The sequence below is a fragment of the Capra hircus genome, chromosome 26 (genome assembly GCF_001704415.2).
Source record: "Capra hircus breed San Clemente chromosome 26, ASM170441v1, whole genome shotgun sequence".
NCBI lineage: Eukaryota > Metazoa > Chordata > Mammalia > Artiodactyla > Bovidae > Capra > Capra hircus.
Window position 1 is genome coordinate 30,589,261 of NC_030833.1, and position 17,368 is coordinate 30,606,628.

General features: G+C 38.0%; 1 protein-coding gene across 1 annotated transcript in view; it reads left to right on the forward strand.

Annotated features, from left to right (window-relative positions):
* ERLIN1 (ER lipid raft associated 1) overlaps positions 1-17,368 on the forward strand; it is a 38,304-nt gene extending 20,936 nt beyond the window's left edge. The window contains exons 8-12 of the mRNA XM_018041349.1: positions 1,301-1,359; positions 3,690-3,781; positions 12,591-12,680; positions 13,564-13,643; positions 15,098-17,368. Of these exons, the coding sequence (XP_017896838.1) occupies positions 1,301-1,359; positions 3,690-3,781; positions 12,591-12,680; positions 13,564-13,643; positions 15,098-15,319 (543 nt within the window). The 3' untranslated portion in view covers positions 15,320-17,368. The remainder of the gene's footprint in view (positions 1-1,300; positions 1,360-3,689; positions 3,782-12,590; positions 12,681-13,563; positions 13,644-15,097) is intronic.

Sequence of the window (17,368 nt, forward strand, 5' to 3'; positions counted from 1 at the left end):
TATTCCATTTAAGAGCTTTGTGAAAGGTCTTTTAAGGAAGAATCTTTTCCCTAAAAATTTATTTCTTCAATGGATAGAGGAAATCCACTCAGTTCAGTTCAGTTGCTCAGTCGTGTCTGACTCTTTGTGACCCCATGAATCGCAGCACGCTAGGCCTCCCTGTCCATCACCAACTCCCAGAGGTCACTCAAACTCACATCCATCGAGTCGGTGATGCCATCCAGCCATCTCATCCTCTGTTGTCCCCTTCTCTTCCTGCCCCCAATCCCTCCCAGCATCAGAGTCTTTTCCAATGAGTCAACTCTTCGCATGAGGTGGCCAAAGTATTGGAGCTTCAGCTTTAGCATCATTCCTTCCAAAGAACACCCAGGGCTGATCTCCTTTAGGATGGACTGGTTGGATCTCCTTGCAGTCCAAGGGACTCTCAAGAGTCTTCTCCAACACCACAGTCCAAAAGCATCAATTCTTCGGCGCTCAGCTTTCTTCACAGTCCAACTCCCACATCCATACATGACCACAGGAAAAACCATAGCCTTGACTAGATGGACCTTTGTTGGCAAAGTAATGTCTCTGCTTTTGAATATGCTATCTAGGTTGGTCATAACTTTTCTTCCAAGGAGTAAGCGTCTTTCAGTTTCATGGCTGCAGTCACCATCTGCAATGATCTTGGAGCCCAAAAAAACAAAGTCTGACACTGTTTCCACTGTTTCCCCATCTATTTCCCATGAAGTGATGGGATCGGATGCCATAATCTTCGTTTTCTGAATGTTGAGCTTTAAGCCAACTTTTTCACTCTCCTCTTTCACTTTCATCAAGAGGCTTTTTAGTTCCTCTTCACTTTCTGCCATAAGGGTGGTGTCATCTGCATATCTGAGGTTATTGATATTTCTCCTGGCAATCTTGATTCCAGCTTGTGCTTCTTCCAGCCCAGTGTTTCTCATGATGTACTCTGCATATAAGTTAAATAAGCAGGGTGACAACATACAGCCTCGATGTACTCCTTTTCCTATTTGGAACCAGTCTGTTGTTCCATGTCCAGTTTGTTGCTTTCTGACCTGCATATAGGTTTCTGAAGAGGCAAGTTGAAATCCATTAGCCAAGCATTTTTTTAAGGAAACAAGAAGCAGCTTATCTTTGACTTTGGTGTGGTGACAGGAAAAATAGGTTTTCTACTGGATCCCTACATGTGTTTGTAGGCAGCTATGTCATAGCTATTTAATATTAGTTTCATTTGAGGCACTCTTTTGTATAAGATTTTATTTTTCAGATATACTTTGGCTTTTTCACTTTTATTTTTTAGGCTGTGCGTGTTACAAAACCTAAAATCCCAGAAGCCATAAGAAGAAATTTTGAGTTAATGTGAGTAATATGCATGGGATCTCAATATTTTTATTTTGGGTTGTCTACATATTTATCTTGCCAGTCTAGAGAAAAAAGTTATGTTTGAGATAATTACACTGGGGAGGAGTATATGTCTATCTTCTGTACTTTAATTCTAATAATACTATCTATTCTGGTGTCTTAATTCCCTCTAGACTCTTATTAGTTTTCTCTTTATATATGGACATTTCAGGAGCAACTTCAGTGGCTAAAGATGCAGTTTGCTGTAGAACTGTTGTTGGAAGCCTAAGGAGCTATAATTTGGATGTGAATAATACCTTGAATTAAATATTAATAGAGGAGAGAAAGAGTCCTAGCTGTTAAGGTTGAAGAGAGTGCCTATATTTTGTTACTGTGTTATAAATGGTAAGAATAAACACATTGGTATCAAGTTTGCTTTTCCATTGTATGTGATTGTGTATCTAAAATTAGATCTGATCTTTATAATTTGCCTTTGGGGAAGCTTTGCCTGCCTTGACTCCTGGTAGTCTTCTCTTTTATGTGTCCAGGGCTGACTGGGAATGAAGAAATTACTTGCTTGACATGAAATTAGTTTCTGAGTGCTTTAGAAGATTCCTTTTAAAGGACTACCTGTTGTAGTCAAAATGTTTTTGTGTGTGTGTAGTCAAGTGTAGGGTGGTATACAGGATGTTTCACTAGTAAAATCAGACACTTCTGAGAGATACAGTCCTTGATACAGAAAAGTCAGCCTTCGGAATCTGGATTTCCCAAGTAAATATAACCATGTAAGGGCTTACATCCGCAGCCCAGAAAGCCAGATTCTGACAATGGGTATCATGACAGGTACTGAAAAGAAGAAACTGAAGTCTTTAGGAAACTAAAGTATTATTATTCTGTCTTCCTAAAAGTCTTTAGGAAACTTGGGAGATAGGTTAAGAGGCAAAATATGACATGCTAGAAAACTAACTTTGCAAAAGTCAAGAATACGAAAGATGGTTAAATACAGGGCATCCAAAAAGTAATAATAGTACTTTATAGAGTGATATACTTCTGAGTCCTTATTGTTCCCAAGTCTGTACCTTCCATTATGCACAATTTTGTTTTCCCTTTTTTATTGTAGAAAAAGAACTCCTTTAAAACTATAAAGCACAGAGTGCTAGACTGAGTAGATCATGAGTCTGATCCATTTATAGAAGAAAAAAATTTCTTGAAGGCTCAGGATGTCTTAGACTTTAAATATAATAGCTTCTGGTGATGGAAAGATGAATACTATGTGTTCTCTGCCCTCAAATAACTCATAGTATCTAGAATATTATTTTATATCTTTTATCAGTATTAACAGGAGGAAAGGAGAGAGGTTGGCAAGGGTGATGTTTGGGGAATCTATTGGAATGTCTGGATTCTGGATCTTTCCTAAGTTTAAAGACTGTTGGAATTCCACAATTAAAGGCTACCTTGGAATAATGCTGTCTAACCTCCCACCTAATAGGTATCTTTTTTTTAATACCCTTCCTTCCATGTAGTCCCCTAGTAGCCATTTGTCCGTGCTTAGTGATGGACCACCTATTTCCATTATTAGGAAGCTCAAATTCTTAGAATGTTCTTTCATATATTGAGCCCCAGTTCACCACCTAATTAAGAACTGCCATCTAGTTCTATCTTCAGTACAACAAGTAGGGCCGCTACACGAGAGTGTCTGCTGGAAGAGGGCCTGAAATCCAGCCCCCTTCTGCTTGCCAAACCATGCACCTGAGGGGCTGCATCTTCCCAGAGGTTAGTGCCTTTTGCTGGTTGGTCCAGTTTAGCTGGAGGCCTAATAGCAAAGGAAGCATTTATATACTCCAGACACTTCCAGATCACAGGGCTTTTCTTGATACAGTTAGTGGAAAAGGTCAGCCTACAGGTTTCCCAGGTGGTTCAGTGGTAGAGAGTCTGCCTGCCATTGCAGGAGACGCAGGAAGCATAGATTCAATCCCTGAGTTGGGAAGATCCCCTAGAGTAGGAAATGGCAACCCATTCTAGTAATCTTGCCAGGATAATTTCATGGATAGAGGAGTCTGGCAGGCTACAGTCCATGAGGTCAGAAAGAGTTGGACATGACTGAGCAACTGAACATGTCAGACTGAAATATATTAAATTTGATTCCTATTTCCGGGTGACTTTGGACAAATCATTTAACCTTTCAACCTCAGGTTTATTATCAGTAAAATAAGATAACACCTCTCTTGCCTACCTTAGTGAGTCAGAAAATTCTTATTGAAAATGATGCTCTGAACCACTGTAGTGTCAGAATTACTATCTATGACTATAGATCATTTCTAATTTTTTATAATTTTTTTTCCCCACAGGGAGGCTGAGAAGACAAAACTTCTTATAGCTGCACAGAAACAAAAGGTTGTGGAGAAAGAAGCTGAGACAGAGAGGAAAAAGGCTGTTATAGGTACTTGGATTTCTTTCTGAAATGGAAGTCTCTAAGTACATGTGCTGTGAGTTTGTCCTGTTCTTTGTCAGCCTCATGTTGGATATTGATGGGACTCAAATAAGATTGCATCATACATGATGGAGAATCCTGGAAATTCCTGTGTATGTTCAGATGTCCTAAAGCCTTTAAACGTAGATGAGGCCAGTACTTGATGAAGTGCTTTGGCTCTCCACTGTGTTGTTGACCCCCTCTGTTGTCTTTCGAGGACAGGGACAGTGGATAGGGTTTGGGAACAGTTATAGCCTCTGGTGGAATAGGGGTTTTGTGTACACAGATTCAGAATAAGGGTTTTTTTTTGCCAAAGCTCAGGATTATAGTATGCATCTTTACTGTTGACATGCAACCTAGTTTTATCTGCATGGATCGATATTGCCATCTCTGAAAGTACACCAGGGTTGCTTATAGCTAATTTTAAGTCACAGGGGCTTCCCTAAAACCCCAGCAGACTGTTAGTCACCTGCTGCCTTAGGTTCTCACTTGTTTATTCCTTGGTTTGCTGAAAGTTTATTTTAAATTAAAATAGTTCGGATATATGGGAATATACAGAGAACAATATAATGAAGGCTTGACATTTTGCCATGTTTCTTTCAGATTGCATTTTCTTTTAGGAAAATGTTATATGAAGCCTCCCTTTGTACCACTCCCTGGTCTTATTTCTTGACCTGTCTTCTCAGAGTACCTTCTGTTCTGAAGTTGACATAAATCTTTTCTGTCCATATTACTTTATGTATGTAACAATTCACAGAATTGTTTTACTACAGAAGTGGTATCAAACTCCACCTTTTATTTACAACTTCCTTTTTTTTTTTTACTAACACTGAGATTTATTCATATTGATACATATAGATCTAGATTCTTTTTTAATTGCCGTGTATACATTTCATTCTGTGAGTGATCCTCATTTGATGGATTACTAATGAAGAGCTAGATTTTGTTTTTCCTTATTACAGATTGTTCTGCAGCAATACCATTATCCATATCTCTCTGCACACATGCAAGAGTTTTTTAGAGAAGTGCTGCTTAACATGTGGTATGGGTCAGTGCCCTATTACATTTTATTAATATTAAAATACAAAAAATTCTTTCCCACAGCTGGTTTGAGAAGCACTGCTCTAGAATATGTATCTCAAAGTAGAATTGCTGAGTCATAGGGTACACACATCTTCAGGTTACAAAAACACTGCCAAGTTGCTCTTCAAAGTGACTCCTCCGTTTTACCCTTTCTTCAGTAGTGTTTGAGTTTCCGTTTCTTTGCTGCCTTATTCAGTTCTTATTTCCACACATCCTCCTCTACCCATGGAGTTACCAGATTTTTAAAAATTTATGCCATTTTGATGATGGACATGAAACCACACAGTTTTGATGAGTTTCCTCGGTTACTGGTGAAGTTGAGTATTGCTTTATGGGACATTCACCTTTCCCTTTTTTTGATGTGTAATTGCCTGTTAAAGTCTTTGGCCATTATTTGATTACTTTTCAAAACTGATTTGTAAAAATTCTTTGTATCTTCTAGATACTAATCCCTTCCCAGGTTTATACATTGCAAATATCTTCTCTCAATTTATGGCATGTCTTTGAACTTTATGATGTCTTTGACATACATATATATTTCATTTTCATGTAATCAGATTCATCGATCTTTTCCTTTCCAGTTTGTGCTTTTCCTATCTTGTTTAAGAATTCTTTCCCAAACCCAAAATAATAATTTTGTTCTAAAAGTTATAAAGTTTTTCTTCTCATATATAGATCTTGAGCTCATCTGCAGTGTATTTTAATGTTTAGTGTGATATAGAAATTCAGTTTTAGTTCAGTTCAGTCGCTCAGTGAATCTGCCCCTTTGCAACCCAATGAACTGCAGCAAGAGAGGCTTCCCTGTCTATCACCAGCTCCCAGCGATTGATCAGACTCATGTCCATCAAGTCAGTGATGCTATCCAACCATCTCATCCTCTGTTGTCCCCTTCTCCTCCTGCCTTCACTCTTTCCCAGCATCAGGGTCTTTTCTCAGGAGTCAGTTCTTCGCATCAGGTGACCAAAGTATTGGAGCTTCAGCATCAGTCCTTCGAATAAATATTCAGGACTGATTTCCTTTAGAATTTAGAGTTCCAATGAACTCTCAAGAGTCTTCTCCAACACCACAGTTCAAAAGCGTCAATTCTTTGGCACTCAGCTTTCTTTATGGTCCAACTCTCATATCCATACACAACTACTGGAAGAACCATAGCTTTGATTAGACAGACCTTTGTTAGCAAAGTAATGTCTCTGCTTTTTAATATGCTGCCTAGGTAATAACTTTTCTTCCAAGGAGCAAGCAAGAAAATAACTTTTCTTCCAAGTCTTTTGATTTCATGGCTGCAGTCATCATCTCCAGTGATTTTGGAGTCCAAGAAAATAAAGTCTGTCACTGTTTCCATTGTTTTCCCATCTATTTGCCATGAAGTGATGGGACCAGATGCCATGATCTTCGTTTTTTGAATGTTGAGTTTTAAGCCAACTTTTTCACTCTCCTCTTTCACTTTCATCAAGAGGCTCTTCAGTTCCTCTTCGCTTTCAGCCATAATGGTGGTGTCATCTGCATATCTGAGGTTATTGATAATTCTCCTGGCAATATTGATTCCAGCTTGTGCTTCATCCAAGCCCAGCATTTCACATGATGTACTCTGCATATGAGTTAAATAAGCAGGGTGACAATATACAGCCTTGATGTACTCCTTTCCCAATTTGGAACCAGTCCTTTGTTCCATGTCCGGTTCTAATTGTTGCTTCTTGACCTGCATACAGATTTCTCAGGAGGCAGGTAGGTGGTCTGGTAGTTCTGTCTCTTTTTTCCCACAGTTGGTTGTGATCCACACAGTCAAAGGCTCTAGCATAGTCAGTAAAGCAGAAGTAGATGTTTTTCTGAAACTTTTGTTTTTTTGATGATCCAATGGATGTTGGCAATTTGATCTCTGGTTCCTCTGCCTTTTCAAAATCGAGCTTTAACATCTGAAAATTCTCGGTTCACGAACTGTTGGAGCCTCACTTGGAGAATTTTGAGCATTCCTTTGCTAGCATGTGAGATGAGTGCAATTGTGCAGTAGTTCGAACATTCTTTGGCATTACCTTTCTTTGGGATTGGAATGAAAACTGACCTTTTCCAGTCCTCTGGCCACTGCTGAGTTTTCCAAATTTGTTGGCATATTGAGTGTGACACTTTAACAGCATCATCTTTTAGGATTTGAAATAGTTCAACTGAAATTCCATCACCTCCGCTAGCTTTGTTCGTAGTGATGTTTCCCCAAGGCCCGCTTGACTTAGGACTAGGTGAGTGATCACACCATCGTGATTATCTGGGTCATGAAGATCTTTTTTGTATAGTTCTTCTGTATATCTTTTGTATAGTCTCTTCTTAATATCTTCTGCTTCTGTTAGGTCCATACCATTTCTGTCCTTTATTGTACCCATCTTTGCATGAAGTGTTCCTTTGGTATCTCTAATTTTCTTGAAGAGATCTCTAGTCTTTCCCATCCTGTTGTTTTCCTCTATTTCTTTGCATTGATCACTGAGGAAGACTTTCTTATCTCTCCCTGCTATTCTTTGGAACTCTGCATTCAAATGGGTATCTTTCATTTTCTCCTTTGCCTTTAACTTCTCTTCTTTTCTCAGCTATTTGTAAGGCCTCCTCAGACAACCATTTGTCCTTTTTGCATTTCTTTTTCTTAGGGATGGTCTTGATCACTGCCTCCTGTACAATGTCACAAACCTCTGTCCCTAGTTCTTCAGGCACTATCAAATCTAATCCGTTTAACCTTTTCCAAATGGCAAACTATCTTAGACTACTGAGTAGTTCCTTATTCCCTTTATTTATTTCTAATGCCACATCTGTCATATAAGATGATCCTATATATAATTTGTTTTGTTGCTTGGGTTTCTGTTTTCTTTCAATTTCTTTGTCTTTCGTTTTCCAGTAATACCTTGCTTTAATTACTATAGCTTTTATTTTAAGTCTTGCTATCTGATAGAGCAAGTCTGTTTCTTCACTATTCCTCTTAACTGTTCCTATTTCTGAAATTGTATTGGACTATTCTAAGCCCTAATTCCTCCATGTAAATTTTAGAACCAGCTCAAGTTCTATAAAATACTGTTGAGTTTTTATTGTAGTCACATTACTTGTATATGGTATATCAGTTTGAAGAGAATCATAGTATTTATGATATTGAATTTTATAAATCTATTGCATTTCTCCATTTATGAGAATGAAAAATGAAAGAATGACCTTTCAAAAAAAGGTATCATAATCTTCTCTTCATAGTTCCTACACACTCTTTGTTAGAGACTTATTTCTATATATTCCTCAAATACTTTGCTAGTACAGATAGGCTCTTTTTTTCAAGACACATTGTTTAACTTTTTACTTCTGTTGGTATGCTGTTGATTTTTTCATTTAGCAGTCTTCCTGAAAATGCTGTTGTTTGTAATATTCTCTTGGATTTCTCAAGTAATCATATTGTCTTCAGATCAGGACAGTTCTGGTTTTTTCGCTGTACTCTGCACTTTTTAGTTCTTAACTACTTTAGGCTATGACTTGCAGTATAGTGCTGAAAAGAAAGATGGTAAACAGGTATTCTTGTCTTGTTCTAACTTTAAAAACACAGTCCCAGTGATGTTTGCTATACTTAACTTTTATCGGTTGATGAAGTTTCCTTCTGTTTCTTGCTTGCCAAGGGTTTTTATCATGAATGACTGCTAAAACTTTTAGTTTTTTTCTAAATCTGTTAAGATGACCATATAGTTTTTCTTTTTAAAGCAGTTAATATGATGATTATATTAATAGATTTTCTCTTAAAAGTTATTTTGTCTTCATGGGATAAATTCATTTGCTCATAAAGTAGGTGGTTAATTTACCCTAATACATTTTATATGACTTGCTTTAATTTCTTTTATTTTTTTACTTTTATTTTCATAAATGGTCAGCTGCTTTTTTTTTCTTATTTTCTTATTCTTAGGATTTTGGGGGGTGTTGTTTGTTTTTGTATGTTTGTTGTATCCTGGTTACACTAGCCTCAAAATGAGTTAGAGGGCATTCTTTTTTCCATGTTCTGAGCATTTTGTATAAAATATATATTATCTCCTCTTTGTAGATTTGCTGGAACTCAGTTAGAAAAACCATCTTGGTAAAGTGGAGTTTGTGCTTTTTTGTATGCTCATTTGATTTTTATTGCAGCATTTAATCTGCAGATTTAATTTCTGTATTGTATAAGGTGTTTGTTTCTTTTTTAAGTCAATTTTGGTAGTTATGTTTTTATCTGCTATTTCAAAATTGAGGGCATAAATCTGTAAAGTTCTCATGATATTTTAAAAATAAACCCTCTACTAAGTCTGTTTGCCCCTTGTCATTTCCTGGTATTGTTTATTTGTGCCTTCTGTTTTGCTGGATCAGAGATTGGTTTTTTTTATCTTTTCAGAGAACTAGATGTTGATTTGGTTGATTCTTTTGTTACTTTCTTTTAAATTATTATTTTACACTTATTTTTAAAATTTTCTACCTAGAGTTTACTTATTGGTTCTTTTCTAATTTCTTGAGTGACTTAATTCTTTAGGTTTTAATCTTTTCTAATGGAAAAGTGTAAAATTAGACATTTTCTTCCAAGTTCTGCTTTTAGGTACATCTCACCAGTTTTGAATATAATTTAATTTATTTGTGTTTGGTTTTTGTTTTGTTTTTAATTTCCATTATTTCTGCTTTGACTCATGAATTATTAATAGTATATTTTCAATTTCTAATTGAGTGAATTCTCCGGAGGCTACTTTTTTTATTGTTGATTTCTGCATTGTAATCAGAAAACATGACCTGTTATATGGATTCCTAAGTATTTGTTGAAGTTTGTTTTGTGGACTATCAAGTACATGGTCCCTTTTTGGTAGATGTTCTGTGTGTGCTCGAAGAGACTGAATGTCTGTTCGCCGTTTGTTGGGTGCAGGTTTCTCTGTATACGCATCATGTCAGGATTATGAACTGCATTGTTCACATCTTGTGTGCTCTTCTAGCTTTTGTCCTCTTGAGCTATCAGTTACTGAGATGGTGTGTTAAAATCTCCCACTATGACCATGCATTTGTTGACTTGTAATTTTTTCTTTATGTAACCTAGGGCTATATCTTTAAAAGTGTTCAGTTTCAGAACTGCATTATTACATCTCTGGAGAATTGGCGCTGTTATGTAATAACCCTCCTTTATAACCAGCCATGCTTGTTGGCTTAAGGTCTATTTTGTCTGATGATAATATGACAGATTTTTCTTGGTTAGTTATTTTCTTGATGTATATTTTCACATCCTTTTACTTTCAACTTTTCTATGTCATTATGTTTTAGGTGTGTCTCTTGTAAACAGCATATAGCTGGATTTTGTTATCTTATCCAATGTGAGAATCTGTCTTTTAACTGGTGAGTTTAGTCTTTTTATATTTATTGTGGTTACTGCTATATTTGGACTTGTTTTATCATTTAATTTTGTGCCATTTACCATGCTTCTTTCCCCCCCTTTTTTGACTGATATTGAATTGATTATCTTTTCTTTATTCTTTTCCTCCTTTGACTTGATTGGAAGTTTTATGTTCTATTTCTTGAATGTATAACTAGGCATTGCCCGTAAAATGCTACAAGCAGACCTGACTTGAGAGACTCTAGATTTAATCATTCTTTTCATACTCTTCTTGAATAATACCTTAGGATGCTTTAGCTCTATCACTGTCTTCCAATTTTACATATTATTGTTGCCTGATATTTTAGTTTGTGTTGTTTTCATTCCCCCATTAATTATTATCATCGATTCTTACAGTAAAATATTTTATTTTTATTTAAATGTATTATGTAATTTTTTTCCTCTCCATTGCTTCTGGCAATTCATTTCTTTTTTTCTGCTAGCTTTTTTTCAGTGAAGGCTGAGAAATGGAAAACTTACTCAGTCTTCTGTGGTCTGAAATAATTTTAACTTCATTCTTGAATGGTAATTTAACCTATAGTTCTAAGCCCAACTCAGCTTCCTTTTCTATGTAACGTTGGCAGTAATATTTTGGTTTTGTTTGGCCTCTTCTCCTTGCTTTACTTTTAAGAATTTTCTATCTTGGGGTTGTCTCTAATTTCACTGTGATACGTCACTGGGACGGAAGGTAGAGTGTTTTAGTTTCACTGGAGTTGGAGCCCTTTAGAAGGTCTTGGGTTTTATATGGGGATTTTAGTTTTACCATCTCAAGACGTCATCTCCCAGCCCTGCATGGGCAGTAACCCAAGGCCCGCCCTCTTGCTTGTCTAATATCCACTCCCAGGGCTGCGCTCATACGGGCTGTCAGCGCTCCCTTTCCTTGTGTCTCTTGAAGATCTCAGTTACACATTAGGAAACAATTTTGTTCTGTTTTATCTTGCATTTTAAGATGTTGATAGCTGAAGGGTTTCTCATTAGCCTGATCCACCAGTTTTCTTAACTAGGGGTCTGGTCATGCTGTTTGTTGGTTCATGCCCACATGTCAGAGAACAGTGTGAATTGGAATTACTGCATCATTTCCCCATGTTAAGACACCATTCTCTGGGTTCTGGCTGCAGGCTGTAGATTCCTCACCTTTTATTTGAATTTTATTGAGTTTCTGCTTATTGCTAAATTTTTGGCCCAGCTGAACATAGTCTGTTTTTAGGATGGTATGATGATAGATTGAGTTTATGCTGTTGGGGATATAGGGAAGTATGCCTTGAAGTAGTTCGTAAAGGATCCTGCCTTTTGGAAAGAAGAAACCACTTGGAAGTGTTCTTTCCATTATGCGCTTCCTCCAGAGGCCAAAGAGAAGATATGTTAAAATACTCAACTTCTTTGACTGAAAAGGAGAATTGAGAATGTTCTTCAAGAATTGTAGTGGTTATGTTGAAAGTGTAAAATTAGAGTCTTTCTTCCCTGGTTCTGGATCCTTTAGTTAGACCAGAGAGTTCCTAAGGCTGTGTTGTTTTCCCTGCCTATAATTGCCTGCTGCAGCTACCTTGTTCACTGCCAGCACATTTTCACATGCTCAGATGAATTACCCTGCTTTTTCTCTTTAGGTCTGTAGCAGTCAGAATACTTCTCTGGTAACTCTTCATGACATCATTTCCCTGATAGTTACTTAACAGTTGATCTTGAGTATATATTAAAGCTAAAGTCCTTAGCCTTTCACTCAAAACAGGGGTCTCTTAGCCCTCTCTGTAGTCTTTGTGTTATCTTCTCTTGTCAGCTGGCTCTTTTATCACCTCTGCACTGTGACTTGCTAATTCGTTTCTTCTTGTTTTCATTTACACTTTCTGCCAGGTCCTCTTAAGTTCTCTGTATTATTTTCTTTTAAGATTTCTTCTAGATGACCTTCCTTGGCTTATCTTCCACATTCGTTCTTTCTCCTGCCACAATATATAAATGTCCTGTGTTGCCATACACTTGTGTTGCTCTGTTTTTGTTTTGAGTACTTTCATGAAGTATCTTGTTTTCCCCATTAACTTGTGGATCACTGCCATTTAATCCCATGAAGGACTGAAACTGTTACGTTTTGTATTCCTCCTTCCCACAAAACAAACACTGTCCAAATAAAACAGTGAAGTAGGAAATAAATTTCCTTTTTTCTGATGAGTTGTTTATAGTTTGGATAGATAAAACAGTGAAACATTTAGGCTATAAAGTGTTATATAATTAAATGTAAGCTATGTGCTGCTGTTTTCTAAGTAGCTCTGGAACTAGAGAAATGTTTTTGAAGGTGTCTTGTTTTGTATATAATTATAGAAGCAGAGAAGATTGCACAAGTGGCAAAAATTCGGTTTCAGCAGAAGGTGATGGAGAAAGAAACCGAAAAGCGCATTTCTGAAATTGAAGGTACCACAGGGAGAAAAGAAACTGACCATCCTGAACTGCTTCGCTGTCTCAGGGACTGGGTCTGGGTTATGACGGGTGGGCCATAGAGAGAATAATCTGGTCTGGAGGAAGTAGCTAGTTTAATAGTCTAGACAAATATTTTTTAAATTGCCATTGCATATTTAGTTCTTTGGTTTGTAACTATGGTAAACTCAACCTTTTATTTTCCATTGTTAAATTAGGATTTATTTGTTCTCAGGTAAAGTAATCAGTTTTAAAGAATATACCACCAGTTTCTTTTCTTTGGCTTGTCAACCAAAAAAATAACCAGACAATTAGTTGGGAAAAAAAGAAGCCCCAGTTTTTATCTTCCAAACTCTTGATTACACATAGTGAGAAATCGATGTTCTTAGTTCACAGTCTTAAAGGTAAAATATTCAGCCTCTTTTGCTTATATGATGCTGCTTCCTATCATTCTGCATTAACTGATTCTGGATCCAGTTTGAAGGGGATGGAGACAGTGCAATAAATAGAGCCAGGTGCTCATGTCTGAACTTATTTAGTTAACGCCTAGAGCCTGGGTGGGGTATGAGGCTTTGAGTGATGAGGGGTGGTGGAAAGAAGGAACAGCTTCAAGTTGAAAATGAAGTGGGTTCAGGTGAACTGAGTTATTTAACTTGACATTGTCAAAAGTATCCCACCTTTGAGAAGGAGCTGTCTGGGGACTGGGATTTGAAAACTGCTAACACTGTTACATGCCTTAGAAGTAAAGTAAATGATTGTAATATCAGGCAGTGGATAAATGGGTTTATGCTTCAGGTAGAGTCTGAACTCTCGCCCAGAGCTGAGGAAATGGGTTGCATCTTTGCTTTGTTTTAAACACCCTGACTGTTTTGCTTACTAGATGCTGCATTTCTGGCCCGAGAGAAGGCGAAAGCAGATGCTGAGTATTATGCCGCACACAAATACGCCACCTCAAACAAGGTGACTGGCTCTCTGTGCCACTGTCCTAGTAATAGAGTTTGGGTATTTCCTTTCCCTTGTGGAGAGTTCTAACATGATAGAGGTGATTTTATCCAGTGTCAAGAAAGGATGGTTACTACCACAGCCTCTAGAATCAGCCATTCACTTCCAAAAGCATATAATGCACATTCTATGAGAAGAGAACTTTGTATGGTTCCTTATAAAAGTGAGGAACTAGGAAAAAGGCAAGCAGATATATAAACCCAGGTTAAGTGCCATAAATTCATTCATTTGTACTGCTGAATAAGAGCTCAGTAATCAGGAAAGTTAAAGGTCTTCTCCTGAAATGACAAGAGTGACAGGAGAAGAGTAAAGTTCATTTAAAATTGCCCTCAGATAAGGTAGCCCTGGGGGGTAAATGCTGAGCTTGTTCGAAGCAGCGTTTCTAATCAGACAAATTCTTAGCATTTTGGGGTGAGATGCTTTTTCATTGTTGAAGACTTGTCTTATACATTATGGTATATTTTGCTTTGCTGGCCCTTTCCTACTAAACTATCAGTTTTGCTCACCAATTATTTTAACAATACACAGAGTGCGCGCGCGCACACACACACACACCCACACCCACACCCCCAAATCCCCCTAATTGAGTAATGCTTGTTTGTTGGATTTAAAAAATGCTATAGTCATGAGAAATTTCATATGTGTATCTTGAGAAAGGAGGTTGGGTGATATATGGGTTAAACAGTGTTTGTATAGACACTGGGGTGAGTTTATATCTAGAGAGGACAGACCTGTTAGTAGGATTTATTTAATTAAAAGTCAACTGGAACCGCTAGTAGTCTCAAAAGGAAAGAATATGACCAAGGTCTAGAAAGTATTAATTATACAGTAGAGTGGAACAGAGAAAAAGCTGAGAAGGGGGTTGCTAAAGTGTACGATGCAGTTTGAAGGGTTAGAATCAAGATTTAAAGTGTAGACAGGGCTTCAACTTTTTCTCTTTAGAAAGGAACAACATAGTCTCTGTTCAGAAGAAATTTTAAGATATGATAGGTTGTCAGAACAGAGTTGTTAGTACTTTGAAATCCATATAAATTTAGAAATAAACTTAATATATTGGAGGTTGCAGCTCTATAGAAACAGAATAGAATTTGGTCAAGATGAAGGCAAGATGAGAAATTTCAGTTTCCAAACCAGTGATCCAAATCTGTCTTGGGAAGAGCTGGCCAGACACAAGTATCAAGACTTTGTCGTTGAGGTCAGCCTTAGGCTGAAAGGGGCAGTAGTTTATGTCATTGTGAAAAATGCTGTTGATGTGATAGCCACACTTCAAAATGAGAAAGGGTCATTGGTAATGATTCATAGTTGAGGAATGATATTCAGGAGAGCAATCGGGAAACTCTGTGTTAGGAAAGAGAGAGAGGAATATTGCACCAAAGTGTCCTGATGCCTGTGCTCTTGTTTGCCTCTCACAGCACAAACTGACCCCGGAATATCTGGAGCTCAAAAGGTACCAGGCCATTGCTTCTAACAGTAAGATCTACTTTGGCAACAGCATCCCTAGCATGTTCGTGGACTCCTCTTGTGCTTGGAAATATTCAGATGTTAGGACTGAAACAAAAGGTTCTCTCCCCTCTAAGGAGGCTCTTGAACCCTCTGGAGAGAGCCCCATCCAAAACAAGGAGAATACAGGTTGATGCAACAGACAGAAATGTTCTCCAGTATCAAGATCTGGCCCAAGGGGTTAAGTGGGAACAATGGTTATACAACTCTTCAGACTTACAGAGAACTCATGCTCTGTCTGCTCTGCCTCTCCTGCGGTCGTCCTGATTTATCAGCTGATTGCAGGATAGAACTAGCTGTCTGCACCCAGATGGTCTTTTCAGCTGCAGTTTTATCAACTATCCTGAGTGTGTTCCTTTCTAAACTGGTACTCATGAATGAGAGAAAGTCTGATGCTAAGACACTGCCTGCACTGGAATGTTAAACACTAGATATATGATAAGCTGTGTTTTACTAAGCTGAAATGTATTGAATAATGTTTACATTGGTCCCTGGGGGAATGTGTGTTCAGCCATTCAAGAGATTGGAGGCCAGAGAGAAGATGGCCGTAATGTGGTAAGTGTAATGAAGACTGATTGCTTCGGGACCCAGGCTCTCTCTCTGGGGTCCAGTCCTGGCATTCATCCCTGTGATTAGCATCTAGTCCACAGAAGTTCTTCAGGAAATGATCTTCTGCTTGAGCAACCATTTACTTGATAAGATTCTCACCTGTTTGATTTCCTGTAGTCAAGATGGTGGCCTGCTGGGTCGTGCACCATGCCACCCAATCAGAGATTCTTCAGAGAGATTCCTAATCATTAGTTTATTGCTTTAGTAAGCTCAGAGATAGAGCTTGGTTTGAAGTTTGGGGTGAGATGAAACCTTTGCTTTGAACCAAAGCTCTGGGAGATATGCATTCTCCTCCATTAGGTGATGGATGTCTGTGTCACTGTCTCAGGCCATATGTGACAAGGTGCCTGGTTTTTAGCCACAGACAACTCCTTATATGTCACCTCTCAGCTCTGACCAAGAGTGGAACAAAGACTTTAAAAAGAAATAGGAGCAGTATCCAGTTCCTAGCTGTTCACTGCACAGTATTGTATCATAACTGCAGGAAGTTTTTATTTTTAAAACTGGATTTGGGGTGCTTTCATTTGCCCCAGTACCTCTGCCTAAAGGTCAAATCCTGGGGCTGCCATGGTTACTAGCCCACAGATTCTCCTTCTGAAGTTGTTTAGGACTCCACATAGGGTGGAACAAGGAGTAACCTAGAAAGCATCCTTGGTCATCTTTGTCTCCGTCCCTCCTGGCCCAGAGATGCTAAAATCGAAGTTGTTCCCCAGCTTTTACCTCACCTAGGAGATCAGGATTATTCCAGTGACTTCCTGGGCAGCCAGTGGATTTAAATTTCCATGGGATGCTGGTAAGAGTTAGCCTGTGGCTATGGGAGATCTGTTTCATCTGGACCTTTTTTACCTTAAGATTAAGTTTCCTGAATCAGTGTGCCCTGTAATTAGGCCGGAGTTTATGCAGTTTTAAGACACCTTTTATGTACGCTACATTCAAGCCAGACAGAAAATTCATGGGACCACTTCCAGAAACCTTTAAGCTAACTATCAGTCTCACGACAGCCTGTGGGTTGTGCCAAACACTTAATGTGGGAAAGGAATCCAGATTCAGGGTCTTTTCCCTAGGCCTTATCCTGTAAAGGCATTCGTAATATGGAAAGGATTTTTGTTTTTGCTCATCTAATTATATACATTCTCTTTATGAATGAGTTTTGTGTTCTCTAGCCCTCTTTAAAAGGTCTTTGGAACTATATAATAAACTGTCATATGTTGCTGCGTATAAATAATGATTGCTGTGGGAAGTCTGGATCATTGACCTTTGTGCTTTCATTCCTAGAGATGTTTCCTATTCCTGTGAGCTAAAAGCTGTTGCCCCAAAGTGGTGGATGTGGGTTTTCTTACAAGTCACAAGCCCTGGTGGCAAAGTTGAGGAACAGGGAAGTAGCACTGTGAAGTTTTCGAGAAAGGACTTTTGTTTAAACTCGTCGTGGAGTGTGCTTCCCTGTGCTCACTGGAGCTCTCAGTCTGTCCTCCCTTCAGGGATGTTCCTTTTGGTAATCTTGAAGTCTAAATTTTTATGTGAAATGCTACCTTTTTAAAAAAAGACACTAAATAAAATTATTTTACTATCAGTGA